Consider the following 20,133-nt stretch of genomic DNA (forward strand, 5'->3'; position numbering starts at 1 on the left):
TCTCCAGGCAAGAATACTGGAGTGGGCAGCCATTCCCTTCTCCAGGGGATCTTTCTGACCTGGGGTGGAACCCCCCTCTCTTACGTCTCCTGCACTGCTAGGCAGGCTCTTTACCACCAGCACCACCTGGTGAGTCAACCTTCTCCAACTGAACTGAGGTGACCATCAAGCATGGCCTTCCCTCTTTCATCTTCTTCTTCCTCAAACATGGAAATGTTTGTGCCCATAGGAAATGTCAGAATTCTATCAACTGCAGTTACACAGCCGTCTGCTCTTAGAAAGAACACACCCAAAATAACCCAGCAAAACGGGGTTCTAGTGACATCTAGTGACCTTATATATTTCATGAAAGATCACATTCTCAGTGGAAAACACGAGCAATGGCCTGGAGAGGCAGTTAATGAAACAAACACACGACACATAAAATGAAGGTCGTTGGCTGTTACCTCCAAGTTTTGTCAAACAAGTTCAGCCTCACTAAAAACCAAGAAAATGCAAATGAAATCAACTGTATCATTTCACCTACAAAGTAGGAAAGATTTCAGGGAATGCAACTTGATAGCATCTATCAAGTTTAAATATGTAATAAGCCCTCTAAACCCAAAAGTCCATTTTCAGAATTTAAACCTATGGAAATTCCAACAACACAAGAGACAACTCTACACATGGTCATCACCAGCTGGTCAATACCAAAATCTGATTGACTATATTCTTTGCAGCTGAAGATGGAGAAGCTCTATACAGTCAGCAAAAACAAGACCAGGAGCTGACTGTGGCTCAGATCATGAGTTCCTTATTGCAAAATTCAGGCTTAAGTTGAAGAAAGTGGGGAAAACCACTAGACCATTCAGACACTGTGTTAGTTGCTAAGCTGTGTCTGACTCTTTGCCACTCAGGTATGACCTAAATCAAATTCATTATGATTATACAGTGGAGATGATGAAAAGATTCAAGGGATTAGATGTGGTAGACAAAGAACCTGAAGAACTACGGATGGAGGTTTGTAACACTGTACACAAGGTGTACCCAAACCACCCCCAAGAAAAGGAAATGCAAGAAGGCAAATGGTTGTCTGAGGAGGCCTTACAAAGAGTTGAGAAAAAGAAGGGAAGGGAAAGGTAAAGGAGAAAGGGAAAGATAAACCATATATACCCAAATAAATGCAGAGTTTCAAAGAACAGCAAGGAGAGGTAAGAAAGCCTTCTTAAGTGAACAATGCAAAGAAAGAGGAAAACATCAGAATGAGAAAGACTAGAGATGTCTTCAAGAAAATCAGAGATGCCAAGGGAACACCTCATGCAAGGATAGGTACTATAGACAGCAACAGCAAGGACCTAATAGAAGCAGAAGAGATTAAGAAGAGGCGGTGAGAATACACAGAAAAACTATACCAAAAAGGTCTTAATGGACCCAGATAACCATGATGGTGTGGTCACTCACCTACAGCCAGACATTCTGGAGTATGAAGTCCAGTGGGCCTTAGGAAGCATTACTATGAACACAGCTAACAGAGGTGATGGAATTCCAGCTGAGCTATTTCAAATCCTAAAAGATGATGCTGTGAAAATACTGAACTCAATATGCCAGCAAATTTGGAAAACTCAGCAGTGGCCAAAAGACTGGAAAAGGTCAGTTTTCATTCCAATCCCAAAGAAAGGCAATGCCAAAGAATGTACCAAACTACCACACAATTGCACTCATTTCACATGCTAGCAAAGTAATGCTGAAAATCCTTCAAGCTAGGCTTCAGCAGTACATGAACCAAACACTTCCAGATATACAAGCTGGATTTAGAAAAAGCAGAGGAACCAGAGATCAAATTGCCAACATTTGCTGGATCATAGAGAAAGCAAAAGAATTCCAGAAAAATATCTACTTCAGTGACCAGGCTAAAGCCTTTGACTGTGTGGATCACAACAAACTGTGGAAAATTCTTAAAGAAATGGGAATACCTTACATCTCCTGAGAAACCTGTATGCAGGTCAAGCAGCAACAGTTCGAACTAGATATGGAACAATGGACTGGTTCCAAATCAGGAAAGGAGTACATCAAGGCTGTATACTGTCACCCTGTTTATTTACCTTATATGCAGCATACATCATGAGAAACGCTGGGCTGGATGAAACACAAGCTGGAATCAAGACTGCGGGAGAAATATCAATAACCTCAGATATGCAGATGATAGACACCACCCTAATGACAGAAAGTAAAGAGGAAATAAAGAGCCTCTTGATGAGGGTGAAAGAGGAGAGTGAAAAAACTGGCTTAAAACACAACATTCAGAAAACTAAGATCATGGCATCGGGTCCCATCACTTCATGGCAGACAGAAGGAGAGAAAATGGAACCAGTGACAGATTTTATTTTCTCGAGCTCCAAAATCACTGTGGATGGTGACTGCAGTCATGAAATTAAAAGACACTTGCTCCTTGGAAGGAAAGCTATGACAAACCTAGAGAACATATTAAGAAGCAGAGACATCAATTTGCTGACAAAGGTTGTATAGTCAAAGCTATAGCTTTTCCAGTAGTCATATACAGACATGAGAGTTGGACCATAAAAACGGCTGAGCACCAAAGAATTCATGCTTTAGAACTGTGGTGCTAGAGAAGACTCCTGAGAGTCCCTTGGACAGAAGGAAGATCAAACAAGTCAATCCTAAAGGAAATCAACCCTCAATATTCATTGCGAAGACTGATGCTGAAGCTGAAGCTCCAGTACTTTGACCACCTGATGCGAAGAACCAACTCATTGCAACAGACCCTGATGCTGGGAAAGACTGAGGGCAGGAGGATGAGAAGGCAACAGAGGATAAGATAGTTGGATGGCATCATAAACTCAATAGACATGAGTTTGAGCAAACTCCAGGAGATAGTGGATGACAGAGAAGCCTGACGTGCTGTAGTCCACGGGGTTGCAAAGAGTCGGGCACAACTTACTGACTGAACACCAACCACAAACAGATTATACCTCTGCAAGAAAGTAACGCACACAAAGGTTCAATGCTGTACTGTTTCTGACTGTAAAGAAAAAGAAAATGGAAACCTTCATATTCACTAACAGGAGACAGGCTGCATAAGCTGCTGCTTGTGTGTTGTGCTCAGTCACGTCCGACTCTTTGTGGCCCCATGGACTGTAGCCCACAAGGTTGCTTTGTCCATGCAATTTCCCTGCAAGAATACTGGAGTGGGTCGCCATTTCCTTCTCCAAGGGTATCTTCCTGACCCAGGAATCAAACCCACATCTCATGTCTCCTGCTTTGGCAGGCAGATTCTTTATCACTGTGCTACCTGGGAAGGCCAAGTCACTGGGTATTCCACTATAAAAGACCATATGTATGTTTTAAAAAATGATATATAAAAATGTGGAAAAACATTCGTAACTAAAAATGCATGACTGCTCAGTAATGGGCACCTGCTATCCTTCTGCCCAAAGGAACCGGAATAAAGAGCCAGGGCAGATAAGGCCACCAGTAAATGATGCTAGGATACAGGAAGCACAGAACCAGAGAGGGGGAACCTCAGGTTCTGAAGACACAAGCCCAAGTCTCTGGCTGATCCCTGACCTACGTGTCCACGAAGCAATCAAGTCAGCCTGCAGCTAAAGCCTTGCTTGAATGAATCCAAGCAATTACCCAGCATAGGTCTTAAAATGACAGTCCAAAGTTTACAGCTAAATAAATCACCTGCTTCCTAAAACAAAATCAGCACCCTCTGGAGTAACAGTAAAGAACCCAGAGTCTAGATAACACTTACCATGTCCAAAATACAACTCAAAGTCCTGTTACAGAAGAGTCAAAAAAAATGTGACACATTCTCAAGGAACAAAGAAAAACCAATAGCCACCAACCTCAAGATGCTGAAATGATCAGACAAGGAATGTCTATAACTATCTTCTGCCACAGATTGGAAAATACATGTGTAATGAAAGACAAGAAAAGCAGAGATAGGAAATCTCAGCTAAGAAACAAATCAGCAAACATAAGAAAGAACCAAGTGGAAATGTTAGAATTGAAAAATATCTGAAATGCATTTAGTAAATAGACTTAATGACAGGATGGAACTGATAAGAGAAAAGAGTCAATGAAACTTGTGGGAAAATTTCAAAAGCTGTATTACACGGGAGGGATTGGCAAATGACAGCCTACAGGCCACCTGGCCCATGACCAGGTTTTGTTATAAAGTTTTATTTTTTATACTCATTTGTTTGCTCTTCTCCAGGGCTCTTCCCACACCAGGGCAGGGAGCACTTGAATATAGACCACAAAGCCTAAAATATTTACTACCTGACTCTTTACAAGAAAGCTTAGCCAATTCCTGATATCCAGCTAATTAAACTAGTACCAGAAAAAGAGGCACAAGAGACATTTGAAAAAACAACAGCCCAAATTTATCATGCTCTTAGATGAAATATATAACCTTATATCATTAAAAAAAAAAAAAAAAACTCAGCAATATCTTCACAGAATAAATTTAAAGGCACCACATCCAGACCCTTAAACTTCTGAAAACCAAAGATGAGAAAACCTTGAAAGAAGCCACACAAAAAGACACAGGACTCACAGTGGAGAAATTATTTGCATGACTACAGGCTTCTTATGAGGACAGAGACAGGGGAAACACCTTTTAAGCAGTGGAAAACAGAAGCAAAAAACAAAAATACTGTCAACCTAGAATTGTATAACCATTGAGAACATTATTCACAAATGAATAGGGACATATTCAGATACAGAAAACCACAGAAATCTGTTGTTACCTGATAAAAAGAAATGTCAGACTGCCAGGATTAAAGGGAGAAATAAATAATTTAACAGAAACACTTGGCAAATGCAACACCCCAATCAATAACGGATAGAACAATTAAACAAATCAAGAAAGACAAAAAAACACTTCAGTTCAGTCTCTCAGTCGTGTCTGACTCTTTGTGACTCCATGGACTGCAGCATGCCAGGCTTCCCTGTCCGTCACCAACTCCCGGAGCTTACTCAAACTCATGTCCATCAAGTCGGTGATGTCATCCAACCATCCCATCCTCTGTCATCCCCTTCTCCTCCTGCCTTCAATCTTTCCCAACATCAGGGTCTTTTCCATTGAGTCAGTTCTTCGCATTTGGTAGCCAAAGTATTGGAGCTTCAGTATCAGTCCTTCCAATGAATATACAGGACTGATTTGTTTTAGAATTAACTGGCTTGATCTCCTTGCAGTCCAAGGGACTCTCAAAAGTCTTCTCCAACACCACAGTTCAAAAGCATCAATTCTTCAGTACTCAGCCTTCTTTACGGTCCAACTCTCACATGCATACATGACTACTGGAAAAACCATAGTTTTGACTAGACAGATCTTTGTCAGCAAAGTAATGTCTCTGCTTTTTAATATGCTGTCTTGGTTTGTCATAGCTTTTCTTCGAAGGAGCAAGCATCTTTTAATTTCATGGCTGCAGTCACCATCTGCAGTGATTCTGGAGCCGAAGAAAATAAAGTTTGTCACTGTTTTCATTGTTTCCCCATCTATTTGTCATGAAGTGATGGGACCGGATACCATCTTAGTTTTCTGAATGTTGAAAAAAGCCAACTTTTTCACTCTCATCAAGAGGCTTTTTTTTCAGTTCCTCTTCCCTCTCTGCCATTAGGGTGGTGTCATCTGCATATCTGAGGTTATTGATATTTCTCCCGGCAACCTTGATTCCAGACTTGTTATTTATCCAGCCCAGCATTTCACATGATATACTCTGCATGTAAGTTAAATAAGCACACTGATAACATCTAGCCTTGATGTACTCCTTTTCCAATTTGGAACCAGTCTGTTGTTCCATGTCCAGTTCTAACTGTTGCTTCTTGACCTGCACAAGGTTTCTCAGGAGGCAGGTCAGGTGGTCTGGTATTCCCATCTCTTTAAGAATTTTCCAGTTCGTTGTGATCCACAGTCAAAGGTTTTTGCATAGTCAATAAAGCAGAAGTAGATGTTTTTCTAGAACTCTCTTGCTTTCTTGATGATCCAACGGATGTTGGCAATTTGATCTCTGGTTCCTCTGCCTTTTCTAAATCCAGCTTGAACATCTGGAAGTTCATGGTTCATGTACTGTTGAAGCCTGGCTTGATGAATTTTGAGTACTACTTTGCTAGCGTATGAGATGAGTGCAATTGTGTGGTAGTCTCAACATTCTTTGGCATTGCCTTTCTTTGGGATTGGAATGAAAATTGACCTTTTCCAGAAAAACACTGAGAAAACAGTATAAATAAGCTAGATCTAACAAACATCTGTATATAGAACATTGTATCCACAATAACGGAATGAATACACATTCTTCTCAAGTGCACACACAACATGCACCTGGCCAGATCAAATGTTAGGGCATAAGAACAAGTCTCAACCACTTTAAAAAATCTTAAAATATGTTCTCCTCTCACAACAGAATGAAATGAGATACCAAAAACAGAACCAAGTTTGGAAGGCTCAAAAATATGTAGAAATTAAATAAGAAGCTCCTAAATAACCAATGGGTCAAAGAAGAAATCATGAGAGAAAATGGTAAACACTTGAAATAACTTAAAACAAAAATACCAAATTTCATGAGATGAAGCTAGAGCTATCCTTAGAAGAAATTTGTAACTGTAAACACATCAAAAAAGAATCAAGATTTCAAATGAATTTTCTAATGCTCTAACTAGAGAAATAAAAGAGCAAACTGAACCCAAAACAAGCAGAAGGAAACAAATAATTATAGTGGAAATTTAAAAAAGAGAAGCAACACAATGGAGAAAGAGCAAAGAGACCAAAAGTTGGTTCTTTGACAAGATCAAAGAAATTGACAAGCCTTTAGCTTAAATTGATCAAGACAAAAAGAAAAGCGATATTAATTCATACTAGGAATGAGCTGCTACTGACCTTATCAAAATAAAAAGGACTATTACAGAATACTACAAACAAGTGCATGCCAACAAATTAGACAACCTAGATGAAATGAACAAACTTCAGAAAGACACAAACTATTTAAACTGACGCAAGAATAGAAAACTTAAGCAAACCTGTAACAAGAGACTGAATTACTAATCAAAAACCCTCCCACAAAAAAAGGCCAGGCCCAGATGGCTGCACTGGTGAGTTCTCCCAAATGCTTGAAGAACTAACACCAATCCCTATAAACTTCAGAAGACAGAAGAACACAGCCCAGCTAATTCTACGATGCCAATACTGCCTGACTCCAAACCTAGAAAAAGTCATTCTAAGTACTGAGCAATATACCTTATGAATACAGCTGCTGCAAAAATGAAAATAAAGTACTAGCAAACTGATCCAGTTTAAAAAGAAAAGTATACAACATAACCAAGCAGAGTTTATCCCAGGAAAGCAAAGTTAGTTCACCACATGAAACCAATCTAATACAGCACATTAATGAAATGAATGATAAATATATATATCTCTCTCTCACATGAATATCTCAATAACTGCAGAAAAAGCATTTTGACAAAACCCAACATTCCTTAATAATAAACAAATCGAAACCAACAAAAACTAAGAATAGAAGTAAATTTCCTCAACCTGACAAAGTGCACCTATTAAAAAAAACATCCAAAGCTAACATCACACTTAATAGAGAAATACAGAAAGCTCTTCTCCTAAGACTGGCAGCCAGACAAGATGTCCACTCTTACTGCTTCTATTCAGTACTGTGCTGGAGGTTATAGTCAGGGCAATTAGAATAGAAAAGGAAATAAAAGGCATCCAGATTGGAAGGGAAGAAGTCAAACTATCTCTGTAGACAGATTACACAACACCATATACAAAAAAATCCTAAGAAAATCACAAAGACACTTAGCTAATGGCAAGTTCAAAAACTTGCAGGATACAAAATCAACATACAAAAATCAGTTATATTTCTGTATTTTAATAATTGAACAATCTAAAAATGAAATTAAGAAAACAACTCCATTTACAATAGCATCAAAAAGAAAATAAATTGGGAATAAATTTAACCTAGAAGGGGCAAGATTCACACAATGAAAACTACAAGACATAACGGAAAGAAATTACAGACAAGAAAATAAAAACATGGCCATGGATCGCAAGATTAAATAGCAACACTTATATAATTAATGACTTAACACAATCTCTATTAAATATCAGTTGCTCCCTTCCCTCCCTCCCTGCAACTGACAAGCAAATCCTGAAATTCATACAGAAATGCAAAGGAACTGGAGGAAAATAAAAATTGGAGAAGACACACTTCCAACTTGAAAACTTACTGTAAAGCTACAGTAATTAAGTAATCATGAAATTAAAAGGCACGTGCTCTCTGGAAGAAAAGCTATATGACAAACCTTAGACAGTGTATTAAAAAGCACAGACATCACTTTGCCGACAAAAGTCCATATAGTCAAAGCTATGGTTTTTCCAGTAGCCATGGAGGGATGTGAGAGTTGGACCATAAAGAAGGTTGAGCACTGAAGAACTCGTATTTTTTAACTGTGTTGAAAAAGACTCTCGAGAGTCCCTTGGATAGCAAGGAAATCAAATCAGTTAATCCTAAAGGAAATCAACCCTGGATATTCATTGAAAAGACTGATGTTGAAGCTACAATATTTTGGCCACCTGATGGGAAGATGTGACTCATTGGAAAAGACCGTGATGCTGGGAAAGACTGAAGGCCCCAGGAGAAGGGGGTGACAGAGGATGAGACAGCTGGATGACATCACTGACTCAATGGACATGAGTTTGAGCAAACTCCAGAATACAGTAAAGGACACGGAAGCCTGGCATGCTGCAGTTCGTGGGGTTACAAAGGGTCAGCCACAATAACAACAGTAATCAAGACAGTGTGGTGCTGGCATTAAGATAAACACACAGATCAATGAAACAGAACTGAGAATCCAGAAATACATCCATGTATCTATGGTCAATTAATTTTCAACAAGGACATCAATTTAATTTAATGGGGAAACAACAGTTTATTCAACAAGTGGTACTGGGACAACTGGACAGTCACATGTAAAAGTGAAGGTGACACCATAGCTCACACCATGGGCAAAAACCTAACTCAAGTAAACCACAGACCTAAGTGTTAAAGACAGAACTATAAAACTCTGAGAAGAAACCACAGGTGTAAATTTTCACGCCCTGCAATCAGGCAATCATTTCTTAAATATGACATTTAAAACTGAAACAACAAAAGAAAAAATAGAAACACTGGGCTTAAAAATTTTTAACTTGTGCTTCAAAGGATACCAACGAGAAAGTGAAAAGGCAACCCACAGAAAGGGAGAAAATGTTTGCAAATAATATGTCTGATAAGGGTCTTATTATGTGTGCAAATAATATGTACCCAGAATAAAGAACTCTATCTCAAACAAGAAAAATAACTCAAGTTTTAAAAAATGGACAGTGTTTGAGTAGACATTTCTCCAAAGATAAAATAGCCAAGTAAACCACGAAAAGCTTTTCAACATCATTGGTCATTAAGGAAATACAAGTCAAAACTACAGTGAGATACCACTTCACATCCACAACAATGGCTATCAACATAAAGAGGGATAACAAGCCTCGAACATTACTGGTAGGAATGTAAAATGGTACACTCAATCCGAAAAACTAGCACTTCCACAAAATGCTAAACAAATGGTTTCCGTGTAACTCAGAAATTTCATTCCTAGGTGCATATATACCCAAGAGGATCAAAAATATATATATTCACATGAAAACTTGCACATAAATGTTCATAGCAGCATTACTCAATGGCCAAAGTGCAAATAAACCAAATGTCTGTCTACCAACTGATGAAGATGAACAAAACATGATATTATTCAGTAACTCTAAGGAATAAAAAACTGACACAGGCTACAACACGAATGAAACTCCAAAACATGATGCCAAGGCAAAGAAATCCAACACAAGAAGCTGCATAATGTCGGGTTCCATTTACAAGGAATGTCCAGACTAGGTAAATCCAAAGACAAAAAGTAGATTGATGGCTGCCAGGGGCTGGAAGTAAGGAGCCCAAGGAGAATGACTGCCAATGGTTATGGACCTTATTCTGAGGGGATAAAATGGTCCTGGATTAGGTAGTGATAACTGCCACAAACATCTGAATAGAATACATTAAAAACTACTAAAATGTACACTAACAGGGCGAGTTTATAGTATGTGGATTTTCTTAATTAAAAAAAAAAAAGAAAGAAGGAAAGAAACACCAAACATAACTATTCACACTGAAAGGAAATAACAGAAGAAATTCAGATCCTCAGAAATGAAGAGTAAGAGAAAGAATATACAGATAAACATGACACTATTTTTTCCTCTTAATTTATTTAAAACACAGACAAGTGTTTAGAGCACAGTGACAACACTGTCTTGCAGGCCTCTACTGCATATGGTTGAAATCCATACGACCACCCTAACACAGGGGAGGGGGCAGAAACTACAGACACACAGTTACCAGGTCTCTACCTGTATTTTATGTGGCGTGGTACAATACTAAGTCTAAGCAGACTCAGAAGTTAAGGATCTATTTTGTAACCCCTAAAGCAATCACTAAAAATAAATAAAAAGAATGGAGAGAATTTTAGTCTAAAAACTAACACATCAAATAATCCCAAATAGGGACGGAAAAGGGAAGAAAGGAGCAAATGTGTCTCCTGCCTCTGCCTGGAAGGCCAATAAGGGGTGATGGGCCATGGCCAGGAGCCCACCAGCCCCACATCTCAGTCCAGGATGCTGTCCCAGTCAAAGGGCTGACGCCAGGGCTGGGGGAGAGCAGGCACGAGGTCACAGAGACACAGGAACTGGCTGAAGGGACTCCCAGTAGCCAAATCTGAATGATCTAAGCACCAGACAGACAGTGTGAACTATAAGCCGTTGAAAAATACAGGAACCCAGGAGCTGACACTAATCAATCAGTGTGGGAGAAAAGAAGGCTCTTTCTCACAGCACACAGCTGGGCACAGCCAGAAGCGCTGGACTTGGAAAATAGTCATCCTATAAGACTCAGGGTTAAGGTTGGTTCAGGCAAGAACCATCATGAACAATATACCTGGGGCCAAGGGAGCAAAAGGTCTACATGATCTGAATCTGCCTCCCCACAGGCAGCTTATTAGCCTCAAAGGAAACAACAGTCATCACACAATGGAAAAAAAAACCAGCAACGCCTTGCCAGGTGACCGAAACTCGCATCCCATTAGGAGGCAGACGGAAACGGCAGGTTTCCAGGTAGGCACACCTCACTCATGGAGCCTCTTGAGTGGGAAACCATAACCTGAGCCTAATCACGGGGAAACAGGACACATCCGAAATGAGGAACACCTTGTTTTAAACAAGAGAGGAGAGTGAGGCTGGAATCTTAAAACCTGCCCAGACAATGGAAGACAAAGAAATGGAATCAATTGTCATGCCTCACTGTTAAAGTTTTTTTTTTAACTAACAGGCTTAATTCTTTTAGAGCAGCTTCACACATCAAGAGCCAAAGTCTATGCCTTATATTTTGCCTTACTGTTTTCACATAAATTTACTCTAGTTTTCTAGAAAATCAGCAGTATGACTCGTTTACATCTGGATTTCAGGAAACTTGATTTATATCATTGATACCCCACTCCCTCTGACCTCAACCTCCTCCTAAAGCCTCCCCTTGACTATTCCTGCATTCTTGCATGGGCTGAATTGTGTCCTCTAAATTCACATGAAGTTCTAACACCCAGGACCAAATGACATGACTACAGTTGGAAATGGGGCCTTGAAGGAGATAGTGAAGGTTGAATGAGGTCCCTGAGGGTGGGTAATCCAGTAAGACTAGGGTCCTTATAAAAGAGATGAGGACACAGAAACAGCCAGACCAAGTGAAGACAGAAACAATATGGCCACCAGCAAGCCAAGGAGAGAGGCCTCAGAAGAACCCAACGCTGTGGACACCTTCATAGTGGACTTCTAGCCTCCAGAAGTCTGAGAGATACATTTCTGCTGCTTAAGGCCACAGTCTGTGGTGTTTTGTTAGAGACTGGCCACCTCAGTAGACTAACAATCTGCTTCTCTGTTCCCTCAACATACCACACAGACTCCGTCTCAGGGTCTCTGGGCAGGACCCGTCTTTCGTCCTAGGAAACTGAGGATGTCAAATGCTCCCAGTAAGAGGCAGAGAAAAGATGGAAACAAAACTTTATCTAGTTCTGTGATTCATGCAAAATATCTCCACACTCTACCAATACTAGATAACGTAAGGGGGAAAAAAAAAAAAAAACAGGAGAAAGGACTCACTTGTCAACCCAGAGCACTGAGACGAGCTTCACACCTCTCTTCTGTGCTTTTTCCCAGGTGCTCTGGTACCCGTCTTTGAACACGACATGAGTTACTTGTTTGTTAAAAGTTTTTGAAACCTGCAGACAAAAGGCAGAAAACAAAAGTAAATTTATTACTACCTGCATAAGTTTCTTAAGTACAAGCCAGTGTCACTCTTGTAGACACTTGCCAAAAAAGCAACAAAATAATTAGCAAATAGTATCAACCAATATATACAATACATTCCCACCCCTGTTTATTCCAGGACTGCAAGGCTGGTTTAGAACAAAAAGTCAATCATTATTCACTTCATTAACAAAGTAGAAGAGAAAAATCATAGCCACCTCAATTACATGCCAAAAATGCGTTCGATAAACTTAAAAAGTTTATCAATGAGGAAAATTCACAGTAAATTAGGATCTGAAAGCTGGTATAAGACTGCATGATGGGAAATGCTAAAACCTTTCTGTTGAGGAGTATCTCCATTCTATCCAACTGGCCCGAGCCAGCACAGTATGTCAAGAAAAGAAAAAGTGTTAGGATTAGAGAAAAATAAAACGACCCTGTACAGGTAAGAGTCAATTGTGCACATTGTTAAAAAATCCCCAAAATGCCACAGAACTCAGAAGAGTTTGATAAGTTTTCTGGACACAATGTAGATATGCAAAAATAACTAGTTCTATATAACAGCAATAGGAAAAAGAATTTAAAAGATATCATTCATAACAGCAACAAAATAACCAGAGAAAAATCATAAAACATCACTGAGAAAATTAAAGACACCCATATCAGCAAAGGCATACATCATGTTGATGCTTTAGAAGATTCCCGTGTATAAACATGTCAGTTCTCTCCATACTGATCTGCTGTTCTCTATTCAATACCAATCAAGATTCCAAAAAAAGCTTCAGGCTACAAACTGACAAACCAGTTCCAATTATGTATCTGGGAAAGCAAAAGGCCAGAACTCCTTGTATCTGGGAAAGCAAAAAGCCAGAACTCTGTGCTTGAAGAACAAAGGGTGAGACTTATTATAAAGAGTAATTAAGACAAGCGGAGTTGTCATGAGAACAGACTGTATGGGTACTGAAACATGGTTACCTAATGACAAAGGTGTCACTGTGCTAAAGGACAGTCTTTTCAATAAACGGTGTTGAGACAAATGATCATCCACTGGGAAAAAAATCAAGGCTATGGTTTTTCCAGTGGTCACGTATGGATGTGAGAGTTGGACTGTGAAGAAAGCTGAGCGCCGAAGAATTGATGTTTCTGAACTGTGGTGTTGGAGAAGACTCTTGAGAGTCCCTTGGACTGCAAGGAGATCCAACCAGTCCATTCTAAAGGAGATCAGTCCTGGGTGTTCATTGGAAGGACTGATGCTAAAGCTGAAATGCCAATACTCTGGCCACCTCATGCGAAGAGTTGACTCATTAGAAAAGACTCTGATGCTGGGAGGGATTGGGGGCAAGAGAAGGGAACATCAGAGGATGAGATGGCTGGATGGCATCACTGACTCTATGGACATGAGTTTGAGTGAACTCCGGGAGTTGGTGATGCAGGGAGGCCTGGCATGCTGCAGTTCATGGGGTTGCAAAGAGTCAGACATGACTGAGTGACTGAACTGAACTGAACTGATTTCATACCACATACAAAAACTAATTTCAAATGTATTATAAATCTAAATGTGAAAGGCAAAATGATAAAGCTTCTGGAAAATAAGAGAAAAATTCCCACAACCGCCATGTAGAAATAGATTTTTTAAAACAAGATACACACACAGAAGCTTACCATAAGGAATAAACTACCATTATCATCAAAAGATGCTGCTGCTGCTAAATCACTTCAGTCGTGTCCGACTCTGTGCGACCCCACAGACGGCAGCCCACCAGGCTCCCTCGTCCCTGGGATTCTCCAGGCAAGAACACTGGAGTGGGTTGCCATTTCCTTCTCCAATGCATGAAAGTGAAAAATCAAAGTGAACTTGCTCAGTTGTGTCCGACTCTTCGTGACCCCATGGACTGCAGCCTACCAGGCTCCAGTCCACGGGGTTTTCCAGGCAACAGTACTGGAGTGGGGTGCCACTGCCTTCTCCGCAAAAGATGCCATTAAGGTGAAAAAGCAAGCCACAGACAGAAAATATTGCAATTCACCTGGCTGACAAAGGGGTCAACTGAAGAGTATAAAGAATGCTTACAAATCAAGAAGAAAAAAAAAACCCAATGCAAACATGAGGTGGAGACCTGAACAGGTCTTCAAAATAAGTATGGGAAGAAGTACAGGAAAATGGAAATGCACACCAGGCTGATACACCACCAGAAACACACTGTGATGGCTGAAGGTAAAGACAGACAAGACCAAGGATACACAGCAGTGGGGCTTTTATATGCTGACAGAATTATAAACTTATTCAAACACCACAGAAAGCTGCTAGGAAATTACCGACAGCTTTCTCAGATGTGAAACGGTCTCTGTCACACAGAAGGCATCTTTGTTCTAAAAGATACAGGCTAAATATATTTAGGGACAAATTATGGTATCTGCAATTTACTTTTGAATAGTTCAGGAAAAAAATACATATACTGTTTAGAGAGATGGAGTCCAAGCAAGTATGTTAATTGTTGGGTCTATATTCACCATACTATTCTTTCAACTTTTCTATTTGAAAAACTGCTAAATAAAAGGTGGTGGGCGGGGGGGGGGGGGAAATTCAAGAGATCCAAGACCCTAATACTACTCTCAAAAGCCATTCTGCCAACTCCTATGTTCCACAGCTTTCTCCTGTCACAATAACACGTGGAGCACGAGTATGTAGCTGGTATCATCAAGTGGAAACCCTCCCAAAATCCTAATGGATATACCTTCTGATTTAGCAGGAAAAAGGTGTCTTCTCAGGTTCAAAAGCAAACCCCGGGCCCTGCCGTCTGACTGTCACCCTAGCCTGCTCTTGGATCTTGCCCCTGCTCACTAGGTCAAGGAACACGGTGAGTCAAAGGAAACTCAGGAGCAGACACTCTGCCTGAGTAAGGGAGAACACTGCCCTTCAGTTTATGTTATGCCCTGACCGTCCCTAATCCTTGCCCTGGCTTCAGTGGTAGCTTACTGTGTTAATCTCTCCTTTAACCAGCCGACCAGCCCCCCTCCCCCAAGTCCCCCCAGCCACGAAGTCAGCTCACATCTGAACCCTGCTTCGAGCTGCTGCCTTCACCACCCCATTCCTCAGATCTCCATGATTCCCTTAACCCAGCTCACTGAACATGGTGGCACTCAACAATGACCTTACAGCTTTCAAGCTCAAAGAATATATTTCCCAATCCTAACTTTTCTTAAGCTTAGGCAGCGTTTTAGAATTTCCATCTTTGAAGTATGTTCCTCCTCCCACTTTCAGGCGTGTTTTCTGGATTCTCCTGGTATCCTTCCCAGTCTCGGTCCCAGGGTCCATGACTCCCATACCAGCCCTGGAAATACTAAACAGGCTCCACCTTCAGCACTTTTCATTCTAACCACCTGGGTAATCACCACACCTGACTCTTATGTTCTTGATGCCTAAAACAGTATCTCTAGCCCTGACAATCTCAAGTTCCAGATTTGTACATCCAAATGTCTATCAGGTTACTTCCAATATCCCCAGATTCACAACTTTTCCCTTTAAAAAAAACTATTCCTTTTCCTGTATTCCACACTTTGATGAAGAATATCAGGCATCCGAATAGCCAGTGGCAGTACCTGTATTTCCATCCTGGAGCTCTCCCCTAGCCCAGCTGTTCTCAATTTCTCGTACCATGGTTCTCTCCTTTTTTCTTCTGCCACTTACCCACTGTCCTCTTTGTCCATCGTGCTTTAAGTAAAAAATCCCAAAATAAGAAAATGCAAATAGATCTCCTTATGTTTCAGATGACTGTCAGGTGTAGCAATGGTAAAATGAATTTCTTACCTTCGCCCCCATATCCACAAGTTGATTCCTAAAGGTCTTTGAGTAATTTTCTGTCCCATTGGCTGACCACACTTCAACATAGGCCACAACATCTGAAAACAAACAAGATGCTAGCATAGAATATATCTGATATACCCTCACCCAAAGATTTCAACATATTTTTCTCCTGTTCTATTCACATTAAAAAGTAAATTTAAGATTTCTTCTGTTAAAATTGCCATTAGATTCTTTAAAATTTCAAGGGAAAAACAACTTTACTCATACATATGTCACAGTTTACATTCTCAACTCTTCCCAAATTCTTAAACCAAGCCTAACTTTCTAGAGCCAGAGTCTGTTTTCTGTAAAGGACCAGAAAGCAATTATCTTAGGCTTTGAGGGCCAAACAACCACTCCGTTAGAAGGCTGCAGCACAAAAGCAGTCAAAGACAAAAGCATAACTGCATTCCAACAAAACTTTATGGAAAATGAAGCTTGAATTTGATATAGATTTCATTTGTCCTCCTCCTTCGGTTCCTCTCAACCATTTAAAAAAGTAAAGGGCACTTTTAGTTTGCAGGTCCTACAAAAACACGGCCAACAGGCAGCCTTCGCGGGGCAGGAAACAGTTTACGAAACCCTCCCTGCTCAAAGCCTGGTGCCTTTCAGGCGTGCCTGGAGGGAATCATTCCTCACTGAGAGGTTCTGGTCACGTTGACAGAGAACAGGGAGAGGAGTTACTGGTTCTTTTTCTAATTTCACTAGAGCCCCCTCCCCGCAAATCCACCCGGCCATACAAAGACGCCAGAACCCAGAAAAAGCTGAAAACCATCCCCCCCCGGGCTTCCCAGCCCTTCGCGTGTCTGCGCCGCCGGCCTGACCCGGCCCAGGTCGGGCGGCGCGGTCCCTGGGCTCCGAGACGGACCCCCAACCGTCACGGGCGGTCCCGGTTCTGGGTTCGAGGACAGATCCCCGCCTCCTCCCCGCAGCCGGACTGGCGACCCCGGGGTTGCCGTGACCCGGGCGCCCGTCCTGAGGCCCGGCCGCAGCCGCGCCGGCTCGATACCCGCCTGCTCACCTTTCAGGACCGGGCCCCCAAGGCTCCCGGGGGCCGCCATCACGGACGGCGGTGACGCGCAAGCCTGACGCAGTGACAGCAGCGCGCGTGCGCAAGGCGGGCTCTGCGGAAATCCGCCTGTCCGCGTCCTCTGAGCAACCAATAGGGGGCTGGGGGCGGGACCAAGACCCCTCCGCGCGGGCAACGGAGGCAGGTTCTCTCCGGACGTACCTACACGGCGCGTCAGCTCCTGCATGGAGACCCGGGGTCTCCGGTTCCCGCGGGAGGTCCCCCTAGCCGGGCTGTCTCTCTCGAGCCCTACAGTCCGCAAACCCCAGAGCGGATGAGTCTCAGAGGGAGTGGGGGAGCCTGCCCTCAGGAATAGCCTGGCCGCCTGGCTCCTTATCTTCTGGGTGTCAAACTTCCCGCCAGCCCGGAGTCCCGCCCCCGCCGCGCAGGCCCCGCCCCGAGGGCTGCGCGCCTGCGTCCTGCGGGAGCTTGGCCCAACCCCCAGCTTCCCTGCAGTGACCTGTAGTAAGGGGCGACTGTTCCCCACCCCCCGAGTTGATAAGCGTTCTCTGTTTAATCTACTCGAAACACTAAGTTAAAGGACCGTGTTGTCTGTATTAAAGAAGGAACTACCAAACGTGTGAGAAGTTTCATTTTTAAGGTTTCAATACCATTTTTGTGTTCTATCATGTAGAATATAGTCAATTACCAGGCTTAAAGAAAAATAATCTTAAGGGAGTTCCCTTATAATCAGATGGAAATCAGACTGGACTTGGAGTTTGGGGGCTGATATCAGCCACTACAGGGCAGGGAGGCCTGCAGTCCATGGGGGCCAAAGAATCGGACAGGACTGAGCAATTGAACACCACCACCAATCAGCCACTAACTAGCTATGAGATGTTAATGAGTTACTAACACTCTCCAAGTTTCATTTTCTTGTAGAAAAGCATTAATAATAGTAGAGATAATGCTATGCTAAGTCACTTCAGTCGTGTCCGACTCTGTGCGACCCCATAGACGGCAGCCCACCAGGCTCCCCCGTCCCTGGGATTCTCCAGGCAAGAACACTGGAGTGGATTGCCATTTCCTTCTCCAATGCATGAAAGTGAAAAGTCAAAGTAAAGTCGCTCAGTCGTGTCCGACTCTTCGCGACCCCATGGATTGCAGCCTAACAGGCTCCTCCGTCCACGGGATTTTCCAAGCAAGAGTACTGGAGTGGGGTGCCGTTGCCTTCTCCGAGTAGAGATAATAGCTAACATTTAATGAACACTTGGGTTTCCTACGTGTCTCAGGAATGGTTGAAGAATCCTGCAAATGCAGGAGACCCAGGGATGGAGCTCTGGGTCAGGAAGATCCCCTGGAGGAGGAAATGGCAACCTACTCCAGTGTTCTTGCCTGGAAAATCCCGTGGACAGAGGAGACTGGCAGGCTACAATTCATAGGGTCCCAGAGAGTTGGACATGGCTGAGCACAGCACACAGCACAATGAACACTTATATGTAAGTGGTGTATTATCAAAGTTTAGATGTGTTGTCAAAGTTAATCCTACTCATGAGGTGAGTGTTATTATATAGCACTTACGTGTATTTTCCTCCTGGATTCTCACTAAAATTCTATTATTTTATAGGTATTTATTATTGTATCCTGGAGACTAACCACTGAAGCCTCCTTTGCACCCTCCCCAACTCCTTTACAATTAAAATTGCTTTCTCTTTTATACTTTGTATCACTTCATGCTTTACAACAGTTTCTGTTAAGCAATATTATACAATTTATACAATAAGTAATCAGGGTCAAGAGAGTTTACCTGACTAGTGCAAAGTAACAAACAACTGCTAACAGTTAAAGCTTGTTGAAACTGAAAACAATACCTTTAGTTCTTTTGACTATAGTCAGCAGAAGGGTATGTGTACAAGAATATGGACTGCTCTCCTTTCATTCAGTCATTCATTCAACCCTAATTGTTAAATCAGCCATTAATAGGGCCCAGTGAGCTCAGTGTGATTCCAAAGAATTATGTTGAGTATGTGCATCTACCAAATCCCACTTCCTGGACTCAAATCTTTGATCAATACTTGTATCATTATCACACCTAATAAATTCTACCCTGAGGAAATGGGGACACAGTCTACCTGGGAGTGTGAACTCAGCTCAAGAAGGAATAACAGATAACAAAAAATGTTAAACTATGGTGAAATCTAAATGCATATTGATCACACAAATAAAAATAACATAAAATGGATTGTTTAAAACAAAAATAACAGTCATCTGAGGTTCAAATACAATGTACGGAAGCCCCCCCACCCCCTGCCACTATCCAAAGTTTCATTTACCTTCTTCTCACTTGGTTGACCACCTCTTCACACCAGAAGGAGACTCTATCATCTAAACTACAGACGTCTCATCCTTAAGAACAGAGTTAAACTACTGGGTTCAAAGAAACATGGCCTTGACACTGATACTCTCTAGTTTTATTTTTCGTGGTTGCCTGTCTATTTAGAGTTTCTAGTAAAACAACCTAGAGAAAGGATCTAGTAAAGTCTGAAATAAGTTACCTGCGCTTCATTTTTGCTCTCTGCAAAAGTATAAAAAATGAAAGCCAGTTTCTTTCCTCTGCTAGTGCTCACCCGTAATAAAAGGAATAAACACTCAAAGCCCTTTTATATGCACTGAGGACAAAGGCAGACTGAAAATATTGACTTTCTGAGCCGTGCACTTCAGCTCAGCAGGAGGTGAGTTTTCAGAGGTTCTTCCCTGACAGCCTTCCTACCATCAGGATGAGCGCGCCGCTGAGAAGGCCTGGCAGACCAGTCAGATAAAAGGCTCAGGGCTTCAGAAGGAAACTCGGGTGCCTGGAGTCTGAAGTTCCCTCTAGACTCTTCCATTCTCAACAGTACTGCA

The 20,133-nt window shown here is 41.8% G+C and overlaps 1 protein-coding gene across 6 annotated transcripts in view; it reads right to left on the bottom strand.

Moving 5' to 3' along the window:
- MCPH1 (microcephalin 1) overlaps positions 1-17,561 on the bottom strand; it is a 232,036-nt gene extending 214,475 nt beyond the window's left edge. The window contains exons 1-3 of one of the 6 annotated variants that reach the window (XM_070364262.1): positions 17,245-17,440; positions 16,188-16,279; positions 12,236-12,354 (exon numbers count right to left, since the gene is read on the bottom strand). In XM_070364262.1, the coding sequence (XP_070220363.1) occupies positions 12,236-12,354; positions 16,188-16,279; positions 17,245-17,284 (251 nt within the window). In that variant the 5' untranslated portion in view covers positions 17,285-17,440. Of the gene's footprint in view, positions 1-12,235; positions 12,357-16,187; positions 16,280-17,244 lie in introns of those variants that run through there. The other 5 variants (XM_005886929.2, XM_070364263.1, XM_070364261.1 and 2 more) reach the window with 5 other exon arrangements.
- Between the last annotated feature and the right edge of the window lie 2,572 nt (positions 17,562-20,133).

This window comes from Bos mutus, chromosome 27 (assembly GCF_027580195.1).
Source record: "Bos mutus isolate GX-2022 chromosome 27, NWIPB_WYAK_1.1, whole genome shotgun sequence".
Classification (NCBI taxonomy): domain Eukaryota; kingdom Metazoa; phylum Chordata; class Mammalia; order Artiodactyla; family Bovidae; genus Bos; species Bos mutus.